Genomic DNA, 15,411 nt, shown 5'->3' with positions numbered 1-15,411 from the left:
AGTTCGTTGGATAAGACGCTTCTTACTCGGCTGGGATCATTTAGAGCCCTTTGTAGCTGAATTAAAACTGCATTTTTTAAGGTTCAAACTCGGGGGCACCATAGAAGTCCATTATATGGAGAGAAATCCTGAAATGTTTTCATCAAAAAAAACATAATTTCCTTACGACTGCAGAAAGAAAGACATGAACATCTTGGATGACAAGGGGGTAATCAGGTGTTGGGGTAAACTTCAGGCACCTTCAGAAGCAGAACAGTGCAGACAGTGCATTGGAACATACTGAAATAACCTAGTGTGCAGGTGTCTTATCCTCCTAAGATCCAGCAATAAGGCTTTGGCATTGAGATTTGAATATATACAATGGGGTTTAAAAGTCTCTGCGTCCTTTAGGAGAGGTGAAAATGCTTTGATTTCTTTATTATAATTTAATCCAATTTTATTACAAATTAAATTTTCAAGCAAAGGCAAATTTTCATAATTTAGTCAATTTAAACTTAAATTTTTGGGGGGAAATATTACTAATTAATTCATTATTAATGCATCATTTGTCATGAAATATTATTTTTGTTATTTAGAAATATTTGTTAAAAAATATTTTTTATTATTTTTCAAAATGTAAAAATTCTTTTTATTTCAGGGTATGAGTTAAAATTTAATAAAAATCTAATTTTCAATGTTTAGTTACCTATTAACAATGCATTTTTGCATTTACACTACTCATCAAAAGTTTGGAATAATTAGTATAGAATATTAAGTTTTTAATAGATTTTTTTATTATGCTCATCAAGGCTACATTTATTTGATCAAAATGTTACAATTTAAAATAACTGTAGTTTTCAGTGTCACATGATCCAGCAAAAAAAAAAAAAAACATTTTGATAACTTTTCTAACAATTACTAAATGTTAATCTTCAAAAAAACTAATAAATTAATAATAACGCTTTTAAGTGATATCTTTAGCAAATTATCAACTTTTCATTTTGTACACTTTGTAGCATTTAAACTAATTCATTTTAAGTTTTTTTTATTATTATTATTTTTTATCATTTAGACCAAACAGAACAGAATTTTAATATTGTCCAATTATCAATTTTATTTTAGTTTTTAGTGTTTTATTTTTTACATTTATTTAGACCAAACAGAACAGAATTTTAATATTGTCCAATTATTAATTTTATTTTAAGTTTTATTTTTAAATTTTTATTTAGACCAAACAGAACAGAATTTTAATATTATCCAATTATTGATTTTATTTTAGTTTTTAGTGTTTTGTTTATTTTTTTAGACCATACAGAACAGAATTTTAATATTGTCCAATTATCAATTTTATTTAGTTTTTAAAGTTTTTTATTTTTATTATTATTAATTTAGACCAAACAGAATAGAATATTAATACTGTATAATTATCCTTTTTTTTCAGGTTTTAGTGTTTTATTTATTTAGACCAAACAAAAATGAATTTTAATGTTGTCCAATTATTATTTTTCTGCTATAGCATCAAATAATTATCAGCTTATCGGTACCAGCTAGAATTTGAACATCCCTAATTATATCATATATTAACAAAGAACATACAAAATAGTTTCTAGATCTGAGGAGGTCATTCAGACTGGCAGCACCATGTCTCAAAGCCATCACAGACATTTTGCAGCAGTGATCTGTCATAAGGGCCCAAAACAGCAACCACTTTCTCACCAACAAACACTCAGCTATAAAAAGCAACTATATTCTACATATTCACCTTCGCTTGTACTCATCCCGCTCCCTTTTGATTTTGGCCAGGACGTTGTAAAGCGCTCTGATCTCTGGGGTGATGGTGTCTATCTGGACCCCCACACCATCCGGGTGGACCCACGACACTCCAGGACTGGTGACCCGAGTCTCTGACCCGCATCCCAGTTTACGGGTGTGATTGTAGGACCAGATAGTGCCCGGAAGGAAGCGAGGAGGAGGGTTAGGAGACGTCCCAATGCCAATGCTGCTCACATGCGAAGAATTATTGGAGTTGTTGGTGTTGGCTGAGCCGGGTTCGGTGGTGGGTGTTGAGAGACTAACCGTGATGGTTGGGTTCCTATTAGTGTTTGGGTCAGCTGTGGTCTCATCGTCAGCTTTATTAGGCTCAAGCTTGAGGACAGTCGTAAGAGAAGGCATAAACAACGTAGTGGGTCGTTTAGCAGAGTTATTGGTGTTTTGAAAGGACAAAGACCCAGGCCGGACGGGAATAGGCCCAATGAACCCAGTCTGTACACCGATTTCTTTGGTGTTTCCGTCCTCCACGCATCCACCCGTGTTATTGCTGTCTAAAGCTTGCTGAAGCTGTAACTCCAATATCTTATTGCGTCTCTCCAGTTCATGCACTTTAGCCAGAAAGCATCGGAAACGCAGATTGAGGGTCTTCAGGACGCTTATATTGGATCCCAGGTCGTTCCTCAATGCCATGGCTGTAGGTGGAGGAGGTTGAGACCAGTGAAGAGATGGACTGAAGTGCAGATAAGAGGATGCAGTAAGGTCAAATGCGGTTTGAGGGACGCCAGCAGGGCTGGATTGTTCTCCAAGGAGAAACGAGGATGGATCAGGAGCTCCGAGGACAGCTGCCTCGGGGAGCAAACCGGAGGGAGAATCGGGATGACTGGGTCCTTCTGGATTCTGATGCTGCTGTTGCTGCTGCTGATGATGATGATGATGAAGAGGAGAATTCATGCTACGGTACGGAAAACTGAAGCGCTGCAGATCGGGCATGAACACCAGCTATGCCTGACTTTTAAAATAATTAACGGCTTGATTTCAAAGGTCAGTGGTGTTTAGCGACCCAATGACACGGCAATGTCCACAATTAACTCATTAAAGCCTTGCGTAACGAGTTAAGAGTATTACAGCTTGTGCGTGAATGCTGAGTAAGGATGAATAGACGCTGATGGAGATGAAGCGGCTCTCACTGCAGCAACCGATAAAAGCGCAAAATGTGGACTAATTGTAAAAGCATGCAAAATAGAAACAAGCAAAAGATATTAGAACACCTAACGTCGGCAAAATACATTTAAAATAGGTCCAAATGAATGTCGTGTGGCTTCCGTGCCTGGAAACCTGAATACACTTGAGCACCCGAGTCTCTCTGCAGCGCTTCAGTGCAGACACTACCGTAATATCAGCAGTAGCTCTCGACTTGTGTCTGTTTACTTGAATATTCCAGAGCCGCAGAATAGTATTTAGTTGATGACATTGCGACAAATCATGGTTGTTTCTAATCTATCACTGTTCGAAAGTGGAAAAACAGCCCTGCGTGTGCTTTTCCCATTGTGTGTTTGTCCAAGAATTGTACTTACGGTAAAAAGATATTACCTCATGCAGCATGACAACAAAGCCACGCTGACGTCACAGATCTGCAACAAATAGTCCTTGTACTTGGATCTTATAGGAGTTGTGATTTAGGATTTTTTGGAACTATTTGGAACTACAAAGTAAACAGCAAAGATTTTTCATTATTGTAAACTTTATTTGCATTTTATTATTATTCAGAGATAGTCGTTTGGAATGGATAGTGCTCTCTAAATATGTAAAAACAAATACAATAAATAAATCCATAACATATTTAGACATACAAGAGATTAATACATAAATAAATACACAGGATCGAGTTATAAACATACAAATAACTAGAGCCTCAAAGCACCAGTGTGAGACTTGATGGGATGATACATATGGAAAAAAGAAACACTGTATTTTAATTAAAAACAACAGATATTTAGAGCTAACTCACTGCATTATGAACTATAGTGTTTTTGTCTATTTAGACATCAAGTATTACTCTTCACCTGTCAACAAGGTGTGAGAGGTGGTTTCTCTAATTTCTTCTTTCTTCTCTCTTTTCACCTCCTTCCCTCTCTCTCTTTCTAAGTTGGCTTGCGTATCTAAGGTTGTAGTATCCAAGGTTGCCCATCCGACTGCTGCACTGTCCTGACAGGAGCCTCTCTGACCTCTACTCCCTTGGCTCCCTCTACTACTTCTACTTTTCCGTGAGGAATCTTTCTTCACACGCTCACCAGACGACTGACTGGTAGCTGTGCTTCTTCTTCTCCAGCTGTGAATATAAGAGAGAGTGACACTTCCACGATACCCTGCATGCGTGAAAAAAACAGAGATAGAAACAGAAATGTGAGGAATGTAGACAGAGAAATAAAATTAATACAAATATAAAAGTACAGACAGACAGACAGACAGACAGATAGATAGATAGATAGATAGATAGATAGATAGATAGATAGATAGATAGATAGATAGATAGACAAATGTCAGATAGACAGACAGATTGAATTGAAAAAATTGAATTGAACTGAATTGAGATAGATAGATATAGATAGATAGATAGATAGATAGATAGATAGATAGATAGATAGATAGATAGACAGACAGACAGACAGACAAATAGATGGATAGATAGATAGACGAATGTCAGATAGACAGATCGATAGATAGACAAATGTTAGACAGACAGACAGACAGACAGACAAATGTTAGACAGACAGACAGACAGACAGACAGACAAATGTTAGACAGACAGATAGATAGATAGATAGATAGATAGATAGATAGATAGATAGATAGATAGATAGATAGATAGATAGATAGATAGATAGATAGATAGATAGATAGATAGATAGATAGATAGATAGACAAATGTTAGACAGACAGACAGACAGACAGACAGACAGACAGACAGACAAATCGATAGATAGATGAATGTTAGACAGACAGACAGACAGACAGACAGACAGACAAATCGATAGATAGACGAATGTTAGACAGACAGACAGACAGACAGACAGACAGACAAATGTTAGACAGACAGATAGATAGATAGATAGATAGATAGATTAGATAGATAGATAGATAGATAGATAGATAGATAGATAGATAGATAGATAGATAGATAGATAGATAGATAGATAGATAGATAGACAAATGTTAGACAGACAGACAGACAGACAGACAAATCGATAGATAGATGAATGTTAGACAGACAGACAGATAGACAGACAGACAGACAGACAAATCGATAGATAGACGAATGTTAGACAGACAGACAGACAGACAGACAGACAGACAGACAGACAGACAGACAGACAGACAGACAAATGTTAGACAGACAGACAGATAGACAAATCGATAGATAGACAAATGTTAGACGGACAGACAGACAGACAGACAGACAATAGAAAGACAGCTCCTGACCATCGGAATCACTGTTGTCTGTGCTCCTTGTTCTCCTCCTCTCTCCATCTTTTCCTCTTAAACACAGGAGATCATAGACATCCTCCCTGAAGTCACGGTTCATGATCTGGTAGATGAAGGGGTTTATCATGCAGTGTGACTTGGCAAAAATAGCTGGGATGAGGGAGACTTCTGGCTTCAGGATGGACACAAGATGTGACTGATGTCCATTTATTCCTTCATGTGCAGAACCCACAGATGAACTGGATCCATGATGCCCTACAGAATGATGGGAATGATCTGAAGTCATATTCATCCAAGAACCAAAAGCATCTCCGAAGTGTTCTGAAGAAGTCCAGTTAATGAGAAAGGGAAAACCAAAGACGTCAGACAACCCTCCACCATGGCCAACCCCTGTTGTTGACATTCCGCCCACGTGAGCAGTTCCTCCGTCTTCTCCAGTGTGCTCCTCTCTGGCAGTCCAAGCAGAGTAGAGCGAAACTATCGCATAGGGAGTCCAGGCAATCAGAAATGAGGAACACACCACTGCTGCTATCTGCAACAAAACATTTCAGGAACTATGTGATACAAGAAGAAAATAAGAAATTTTATGTGAATCATGAAAAAGAGAATCTCTACCACTGTGATAAATGGTGCCCATTAAAGGTAGAGTTCACCCAAAAAAAAAAAAAAAAAATTCTGTCATTAATTACCCACCCTCATGCCATTCCAAACCAACAAGAACGTTCATCATCACAACACAAATTAAGATATTTTTTATTAAATTTAAATTTCAATGAAAATTTCAATAATTATTAAAAAAAGTTGAACATTTAATTCACAGATGCAAAGGGATGCCAACGCGTTCGAAAGGGGCAGGGCCACTTTAAGTTAGATGCCTATAACTCCTGAACGGAATGAGAAATGTTGCCAGTCTCAGAACACTTACATAAGAACTCAATCTGAGGTCGCAGCACAAAAAACATGGAGCTAAAAAAGGTTATTCCTACGAAACCATTTGTCCTTTCAAGATGAAATCACAGAGCACGGTCTTGGTCTAAAGTGCCACAAGTGTCTATGAGGACATTTGCGTATCTCAAAAAAATGAAGTTTGTGCACTTATTAAACAAGATTAATGGAGGCCGATTGGAACAAAACTTGGTGGGCCTGTTTGACTCATGGCCCCAAAGGTCCATGAGAATTTTGAAAGAAATCAGCCACTGGGGGACGATATTGCATTTTTTAAGGGTGTAAACAATTGTACTTGGCACAAATTTTTTTTGCACCAGTGTTGTTTTTGTCAACGATGACGATGACAAAATCATTTCGTTGACGGCACTTTTTTTCATGACGATAACGAGACGATGACGAGATAAAAATGGCTCTGTGATGACTAAAACATGACGAGACAATTAAAACCTAAAGAGTATCTGCCGCTATGGCAAGCCGTTTTAACATTAAATACTCTTTGCCATACTAGTATGGCAAGCATTTTAGCATTCTATTCTTGTTTGGTTACGCCCACCACCTGGCGTGCAGCGCACAACGTGCTCATTGTTGTCACTCAGACAGACAGACGATTAACCATGATGGCGGCAGTTTGCACACAGGGTGGTCGCAAACGGCGAGAGGACCTATGGGTGTATTTCAAATATATGTCTTTTATGTCTAAAACCATTCCTTCATTATTGTAATTATTGGTGAAAATAGTCAATCCGGAAGCTCACAGTGTGTTGAACTATAGATCTGCTATTTTCACAACTTATAAGTGACACTACCCAACAGCAAAATACTTACTGACCTACATTAGTTTGTTGAAAGACTACTTTTTCCCTTTTTTTGACTAAAATTAGACTAAAACCTTTTTGACTTTTCGTCGACTAAAATTGGACTAAAACTATCACATATAGAAGTGACTAAAATTTGACTAAAACTAACAAGCATTTTAGTCTAAATCTAAGATGTTTGTCAAAAACAACACTGCTTTGCACATACATGTGATATTTGTATCATATGATAGACCTCCTCATTCTAGACAACTTTGCCTCTAGAACCACTGCTGTCAATTAAATCATTTGTTAAATGAATGAGAAGATGTCAAAAACATCCTTTTGTGAGCTAGTCTTAGGTTTTTTGCTCAATCTGGGAAGAAACACTGCAGTACAATTCTTTGGACTCTCTAGGCCGATAATTATAAAAAAAAAAAATGTTGAAATTTACCCTTTGGGAACCCCGGGGTCACCCAGCAGACCACAGCTGGATCTTTAACAGTCATAAATATTACAAAACAATATTTAAATGGTAAATTACCTGAAATTGCCAAAAATGTTTTTTTAAATCATTGATTTAGGTGGTTACAGGCTTGCTAAATAATGTATTTTTTTTTTCAAATGTGCTTATATGTCTTAAAGTGCTTGAACCCCTGTAGTCATTGCTTGCAGCTCTATTTATGTATTCATTTCTTTTTATTTCTTTTTATTTTTTTACCAATAATAACCAATACACTCTCATGGCATTTTGTCAAATTGGTGGCAAAATCATATAAATTTGTAAAATTTCATTTATACATTTTTGTACAAACTACTTACACCCCATTGAGGATTAGGTTTATGGGTGGCTCTTCGTGCTTACTTTTTCTACTGTACATTTAATCTACATACAGATTTATACAAAATTGCCAACTTGTAAAGAAGTGATTGTGTCTGAGAAGTGACTGCTTTCCAAAGGTATGATGGGTAATCAGTACGAGATGGTACCTTTGTCAGTCGGAGATCTTTGCTGTTGTGAGTGACAGTGGATGAAGGGATTGAAGCCAAAATGCGACCAGACCGATACACCTGAAATCACACAACACTGTAGCAACACTTCAATACACCTTAAAGGGATAGTGCACCCAAAAATGAAAATTCTGTCATTAATTACTCACCCTAGTGTAGTTCCTTTGCTCATCTTGGGAACACAAATTAATATATTTTTGATAAAATGCAGGGTCAGAAAGCTCCCGGATTTCATAAAAAATATCTTAATTTGTAGCCTGGAAAAAATCCAGGCCCTAATCTATTAAGATTAAGGGTCTGGCATCGAGCAATGAAAAGGGCCTAACTCGAGGGGCGGCACCAAGCATGCATTTGAAACTCTCACTGCACGCAATTGGATAACGCCACGACCAATCACAAATTCACTAAGCCCCATACGTTTAGCTACCAGCGGAGCTAACTGATAGATTAAACTCTTGCCGTATCCAGTCGGCAAAACAGCAAAAACGTCCTTCTTGCAAAGGAACGATTCGAGCGCGGTTTTCTGTTCCTCTTTTTATGAAAAGCCAAGTCTAACTCGTTCATTGTAGCGGCCAAAGCCATTTCAAGCAACTGGTGTTCATCTGTTTACTAAATGATTCCGGACGTCACAGCGCTGTCGTCATCAGCTTAGATCGCCTCTGGCCCGCCTACATCAGATACAACGATTTGATTGGTTCCCAGAACTGCTTACGTAATGCAGTAATGTGCAACATTGCTCGATGCCAGAGTGTCTTGCAGAGACAATTCAAATTGTGCTCTCGCGAGACCTCTGGATTTCCAGGGTACTTAATTTGTGCTCTGAAGATGAACTTACAGGTCTTACTGGTTTGGAACGACATGATGATTAAATACAGAATTTTATTCATTTTTGGGTAAACTATTTCTTTAATAGTTCTTTAGTCAACATTAGGATTAAAAAGTCAAATAACAATTGATTGTAAACTTGAAAATGATCAGCTTCAAGTGTTTCAGAATCATTATTAATAGTCTCTTTGTTGCTCTCTCACCTTTATGAGGATAGCGAGGTATGATGTGATGATGATGAATGTGGGAACTCCGAAGCAGAGTGAGATGATCAGGTAAATATAAACTCTATCATTAAGTGAAGACTTCATTCTCCACCTGTGGCCACAGGAAACAAAGCATGAGCACATTAACACATATTTTCTGTGATGTGTGGATGTTCCAGTGGTTTGTGGGCACAATAGCTTTCAGCTGCTTGAAAGTAAAAGCTACAGTATATTTGTCCCTTGAGAACGCACTCTGAAAACACCAACTAGTCACTGGGGAATTGGTTAGTGACTACAAGTGTTACTAATGGTTATGGTTCATTACCAGTTTATGGTGCAGCTGGTTCCAAACGGTTCCGGGCCGTAACTACCAAAGCCAAACACAGGAAGTGAGGCCCAGAAGATTGTATAGATCCACACCAAAGCCACAGACAGAGAGGCGTGTTTTCTCTCAATCCACTGACCTAATACAAAGAAAACAATTAAACATCTAAATGCGTACATGATGGCTCTATAGTTGCTGGATAGGACTGAAATGTACTAGCCGGGTGTTATTGTATCAAATGATATGCAGTCCATCAGAATTAAAAATCTATGTTGGATCTATGTTACTGGATATGCATAAATGACAACTATAATCTATAATCTCTGGTTTTGTGCAGTAAAAAGGGACGCAAATTGTAATTATGGAAATAATGCAATAAATTTCTTTAATCACAAACTAGATCGAGCGATCTCATGTTCTCAGTATATGCTTTGTTCTGTTTCTGCCTAAGAAAAAATAAGTGCTGTTAAATGATTTTGTGAGAAATGTTACAAAAAAATGTTGCCAGATTTTTAAATGTTTTTTTTATTTTAATTTAATTTTTAAGTCCAACAACAATAAGCAAATTCTGTACTTCCATCAATAATGCTTGGTGTGGAAATGAATAATTAGGTAGGCCTATATATCACCTAACTTTCAAGTTTTAGCTAAATATAATACAACAAAATAAAAAAGACAAAAATTCTGTGGATAAAAGGGGAGAATTACCATATCGAAAGCAACAGATCTTAAAGCAGCGGTCCAGGGAGATAAGGCAAGTGGTGATGAGAGACCCAATGCCAAAAACAAAGCCTTGAAACCCATACCACATACATCCTGTTTCTCCAAAAATCCATGCATGTGACAGACTAAGAGAGACAAATAGAGGAAGAAAAAAACAACAGTTAAGAGCAATTGCAAAACACTGAGCACAGCAAATCCAAAAATATCCAGAAGAACACTACATATTTAATATGCTCAGATTCTGTTGATCTAAGGCTTATCAGAGTTTATTTTCTAGATGACTATATAAGTTAACAAACAACAAAGCCAGATATATTATTCAGATTTATACTAAATAAAATGTAATAAAATGTGCTTTATATAGCTAACCCAAGATGTTAGAGGCCCAAGATTTTATTTTTCTACACAAATCGTCCTTCCCCTGAGGGCATGTTTTGGTGGTTTGTGGGAAAAACTAACACTTTCAACTACATAAAAGTGAAACCCTTTTGGCCCCTTGAGAATGCAATCTAAATACCATGAAAAGCAGTGGTTTGAGATTTCAGAGAATTTTTGTTTTCTTTTTTCCCTGACCAAATGCCTGTTCAATTTTAAATCCGCTCTAAAGTCAAATCATATCAATAGTACGCCCTGCGTTTATGTTCTACATTTTGTAATATCATCTTCAATGGCTTATATTCGGACCGTCAATCTTCTCTCTTAACCAACACAATGTTCTGATTTTGACTGGCACTCAAACACTCCTGAGGGATAATCACAATAGCGACTGATATAGGATTTAAGAGAGCTTTTAGAACTTGTAAAGTATACTGGCATGCCAAGCAAACTTAATATAACCTTTCACAATACATAGGATCACGCTATTTGTAAATATGCTATCTAGAGTGCAGTGGTAGGCCTAGTACCTTGAGATGATGATACATGGCGCCCCCAGCAGGCTGTAGCCGAAATCGCAAACGGCCAGATTTATGGTCATCATTTCATGTGCTCTGAGCTTCTTTCTCCTCTGACCGTAAACCAACAACACCAGCCCATTCCCAACCACTGACACCACACCTGGGACAGACAGAGAAAAGTTTGGATCATAGTGCCAAACTTCATCTAACAGAACCAAAAATGTTACTACATTTATGGTTAAATGAATAAATAAATCCAGATTAATCAATGGCCATATATATACACAGTGTTACTTTTACATTTACTTAAAATAGTTACATTAAATACTGTAATATATATATATATAAGTGAGCTAAAAAGTATTGACTGATTGTTTATAAGTTTTTTTTTAATACAATATCTTTTTATTTATATTTCTTTACATGTACTGTCATTTTTAATAGGACAATGTGTGTACCTTAGGTACAAGGTAAGGTAAGAGTAAGAGTTTTAGGATATTTATATATACATATCTATTATAACTCTTATAGTAAAATTACATGTTTTGTAGTTTTTTAATGGGACAATATGTGTAGTTTTAATATATTTATAATGTAGTCAAATTTGTACATACACTTTGCAGTAGGCTATCTGCAAAATGGAAATTATTTTAGCAAAATGCATGGTATTTTTTAATTTAGTACTGACCTGAATAAGATTTTTCACATTAAAAAATTAAGTAATAGTTGAAATTTTAAAAATTACCCGGTTCAAAAGTTTACATATGCTTGATCCCTAGTACTGTGCTGTTACCTGGATGTTTCACAGCGGGTTTTTTTTAATTTTGTTTTGTTTAGTGATAGTTGTTCATGAGTCCCTTGTTTGTCCTGAACAGATAATTGCATGCTGTTCTTTAGAAAGATCCTTCAGTTTCCACAAATTCCAGCAAAAGGTTTACAAAGGTTCAAACACTCAGTGATGCTCCAGAAGGAAACACAATGCATTAAAAGCCTGGAGGTGAAAACCTTTTGAATTTGAAGATCAGGGTAAATTTAACTTATTTTGTCTTCTTGGAAACATATAAGTATCTTCTGTAGCTTCTGAAGGGCATAAATGAAAAAAAAAAAAAAAAAAAGGTATTTATGCTAAATAAGAACAATGTACATGTCCTCAGTCTGTTTAAAAGTTTACACCCCTTAACACAGCTTAATGCATTGTTTTTCCTTTTGAGGCACCAGTGAGCATTTCAACCTCCTGTTATAGTTGCATATGAGCCCCTCGGTTGTCCTCAGTGTGAAAAAATGAATCTTAAAATCAGACAGTCATTGTTGGAAAAGGTTTAAATACACAAATGACGGTAGAAAGTCAAAGAATTTGAGGGCCCTGACGGATTTTTCTGAAGAACAGCAGGCAGTTTATCTGTTCAGGGACTCACAAACAACTATCACAAAATGAAACAAAATAAACAGCTGTGGATCATCCAGGTATCAGCACAGTATTAAGAATCAAGCGTATGTAAACTTTTGAACAAGGTCATTTTTATGAATTCAACTATTATTTTCTCTTGTGGATCACTTTTATTTGAAATATCTTATTCAGGTCAACACTAAATAAAAAATAACATGCTGTTATTTTGTATTTTGCATGATCCTTCTTATTTTGGTAAAATGGTCAACATTTTGCAGATACTTCAAAGCATATGTAAAAATTTGACCAGTCCCATTAAAAATGAAAATACATGTATTTTAAGGCCACTTATAATTAGCCAATGAACCACTGTTTTTGAGTGGAGCAATTTATGCTCTATGTCCAATAAAATTTCTTTCTTTACTCTGTAATTGTATTTTTTGGGGGCAAACCAGCACAGAAGTCTATTGACTGTAGATGACGAGCATCTTTAGACTGCAGATCAGTCTTGACTAGATAAGTAGAGACTCTCATGCAGTCTGACCCCCAAAACAACATGATAAATGTTGAGTTATACCATTTTCTGATACATCTTTTTTCAATAGTGGTCTTTATAATTTTGGACCCCACTGAACTCCACTACATTAAACAGTAATAATCTAATAAAAGACTAATAACTGACCTGTGATGATGAGTAAGATGCCTATGCTGAGGTCAGCGGATGAAGAAAACTGTGAGCGGAAGGCATGAGGGATGGAGGACGGGACAGAGATAAACCCCATCCATGAGTCATTCACTCGCTTAGACATTAACTACTAACAGAGACAGACAGAACAGAAAGGAGAAAAACTGAGACATAATGAAGCTACTCTACCTAGAAAGAATGAACTGATGTTGAAATCCATTCAAATAAAATGCTGGACTTACATGAAATTCCAACATATATGGAAAAAAATTAATATAGTTTTTAGTGCCGTCATATCGATTAATTGTGATTAATCACATAATGGCACTGCTATACCCAGAAAGAATGAACTGGTGCTGAAATTTATTCAACTAAAATGCTGAATGCTGAATCCAACATATATGGAAAAAATACAGCTACATAAGAGTTAAGTATTGTTTCTAGTGCTGTCAAATCGATTAATCACGATTAATCACATAATGTCACTGCTGTGCATAGAAAGAATAAACTGGTGTTGAAATCCACTCAACTAAAATACTGAACTGACATGGAAACTCACCATAAAAATACAGCTGCATAAGAATTAGAAATTGTTTCTTTTGCTGTCAAGTTGATTATTCGCGATCAATCACATAATGATGCTTCTGTGCCCAGAAAGAATAACCTGGTGCTGAAATTTATTCAACTAAAATGCTGGATTTAAATTAAAATCCAACATATATGGAAAAAATACAGCTAACTAAGAGTTAAGTATTGTTTCTAGTGTTGTCAAATCGATTAATCATGATTAATCATATAATGACGCTGCTATGCACAGAAAGAATAAACTAGTGTTGAAATTTATTTAACTAAAATACTTGATTTAAATTAAAATCCAACATATATGGGAAAAATACAGCTACCTGAGAGTTAAGTATTGCTTCTAGTGTTGTCAAATCGGTTAATCACGATTAACTTATAATGTCGCTGCTATGCCCAGAAAGTAGTGTTGAAATTCACTCAACTAAAATACTGAACTTACATGAAAACTCAACATAAAAATACAGCTGCATAAGATTTAAAAATGGTTTCTATTGCTGTCAAATCGATCATTCGTGGTTAATTGGATAACAATGCTGCTGTGCCCAAAAAGAATGAACTGGTGTTAAAATTTATTCAAATAAAATGCTAAACTTAAATTAAAATACAACATATATGGAAAAAATACAGCTGCATAAGAATTAAGTATTGTTTTTAGTGGTTTCAAATCGATTAATCACGGTTAATCACATAATTGATGCTTCTATGCCCAGAGGAATGAACTGGTGCTGAAATGTATTCAACTAAAATGATGGTTTTAAATTAAAATGCAACATATATGGAAAAAATACAGCTACCTAAGAGCTAAGTATTGTTTCTAGTGGTGTCAAATCAATTAATCACAATTAATCACCAAATGATGATGCTGCGTCCAGAAAGAATGAACTGGTGTTCAAATTTATTCAACTAAAATGCTGGATTTAAGTTAAAATCCAACATAGAGTTGGTGCCAATAGCCTTGTGGGCAGAGCACCGCCATATGATGCAGTTGCACCTCGGGTGTCCCGTGATTGAATCCCGCCTCGTGGACCTTTCCCGATCCCATCCCCGTCTCTATCTCCCATTCACTTCCTGTCATATCTCCACTGTCCTATCTAGAAAAATTGAGAAACACCAAAAAAAAAAAAAAAAATCCTACATATATGGAAAAATACAGCTGCATAAAAAATTAAGTATTGTTTCTATTGCTGTCAAATCGATTAATCACGATTAATCACATAATGATGCTTCTATGCCCAGAAAAAATGTACTGGCGCTGAAATTTATTCAACTAAAATGCAGAATTTAAATTAAAATCTAACATATATAGAAAAAGTACAGCTGCATAAAAGTTAAGTATTGTTTCTAGTGCTGTCAAATCGATTAATTACAATTAATCGCATACACAATAAAAGTCTGTGTTTACATAATATATGTGTGTGTGCCCTGTATATTTGCATGTATATATAAAGAAACACACATATATATTTATTTAGGAAATACATATAAAACTTTTATTTCAGATGCGATTAATCACGATTAATCGATTTGACAGCACTAATTTGTTCTAGTGTCATTTCACTTAAGCTATGTGAAGTATAATTTAGTTTTAAATGAGTGTCAACTGAAATATTGCTAGATACAGAGGCACATCTAAGCAAAGAACAAAGTGACTCACCTTCCTCTGTCAGTCCACCTCTTCTATGTTTATCTCTCTGCCTTTTTCAGTCTACTGTCTCTTAATCTAAAAAGTGAAATGGTTGCTTTTCAGTCTTAAGCCTCTTTTGTTCCTGTTGCTCGCTGTTTATACGGGAGGAGCGA

General features: G+C 35.9%; 2 protein-coding genes across 3 annotated transcripts in view; both read right to left on the bottom strand.

Moving 5' to 3' along the window:
• The window catches only part of iffo1b (intermediate filament family orphan 1b), a 32,181-nt gene extending 29,117 nt beyond the window's left edge, over positions 1-3,064 (bottom strand). The window contains exon 1 of the mRNA XM_073847452.1: positions 1,742-3,064. Within this exon, the coding sequence (XP_073703553.1) occupies positions 1,742-2,739 (998 nt within the window). The 5' untranslated portion in view covers positions 2,740-3,064. The remainder of the gene's footprint in view (positions 1-1,741) is intronic.
• A 415-nt stretch (positions 3,065-3,479) lies between these two features.
• Positions 3,480-15,411, bottom strand: opn9 (opsin 9). 2 transcript variants are annotated; one of them, XM_073847378.1, is made up of 9 exons: positions 15,269-15,411; positions 13,030-13,162; positions 10,970-11,120; positions 10,050-10,189; positions 9,342-9,480; positions 9,014-9,128; positions 7,965-8,045; positions 5,230-5,764; positions 3,480-4,115 (listed from the first exon to the last, which is right to left on the bottom strand). In XM_073847378.1, exons 2-9 carry the CDS (start codon positions 13,154-13,156, stop codon positions 3,802-3,804), a joined length of 1,602 nt encoding a protein of 533 aa, XP_073703479.1. In that variant the 5' UTR covers positions 13,157-13,162; positions 15,269-15,411; the 3' UTR covers positions 3,480-3,801. The 2 variants fall into 2 exon arrangements, with proteins under 2 accessions (XP_073703479.1, XP_073703480.1); XM_073847379.1 differs by having other exon boundaries at positions 13,030-13,159.

This window comes from Garra rufa, chromosome 9 (genome assembly GCF_049309525.1).
Source record: "Garra rufa chromosome 9, GarRuf1.0, whole genome shotgun sequence".
NCBI lineage: Eukaryota > Metazoa > Chordata > Actinopteri > Cypriniformes > Cyprinidae > Garra > Garra rufa.
The sequence above is the reverse complement of the archived record's forward strand: the minus strand, read 5'-3'. Positions and strand labels throughout refer to the sequence as shown.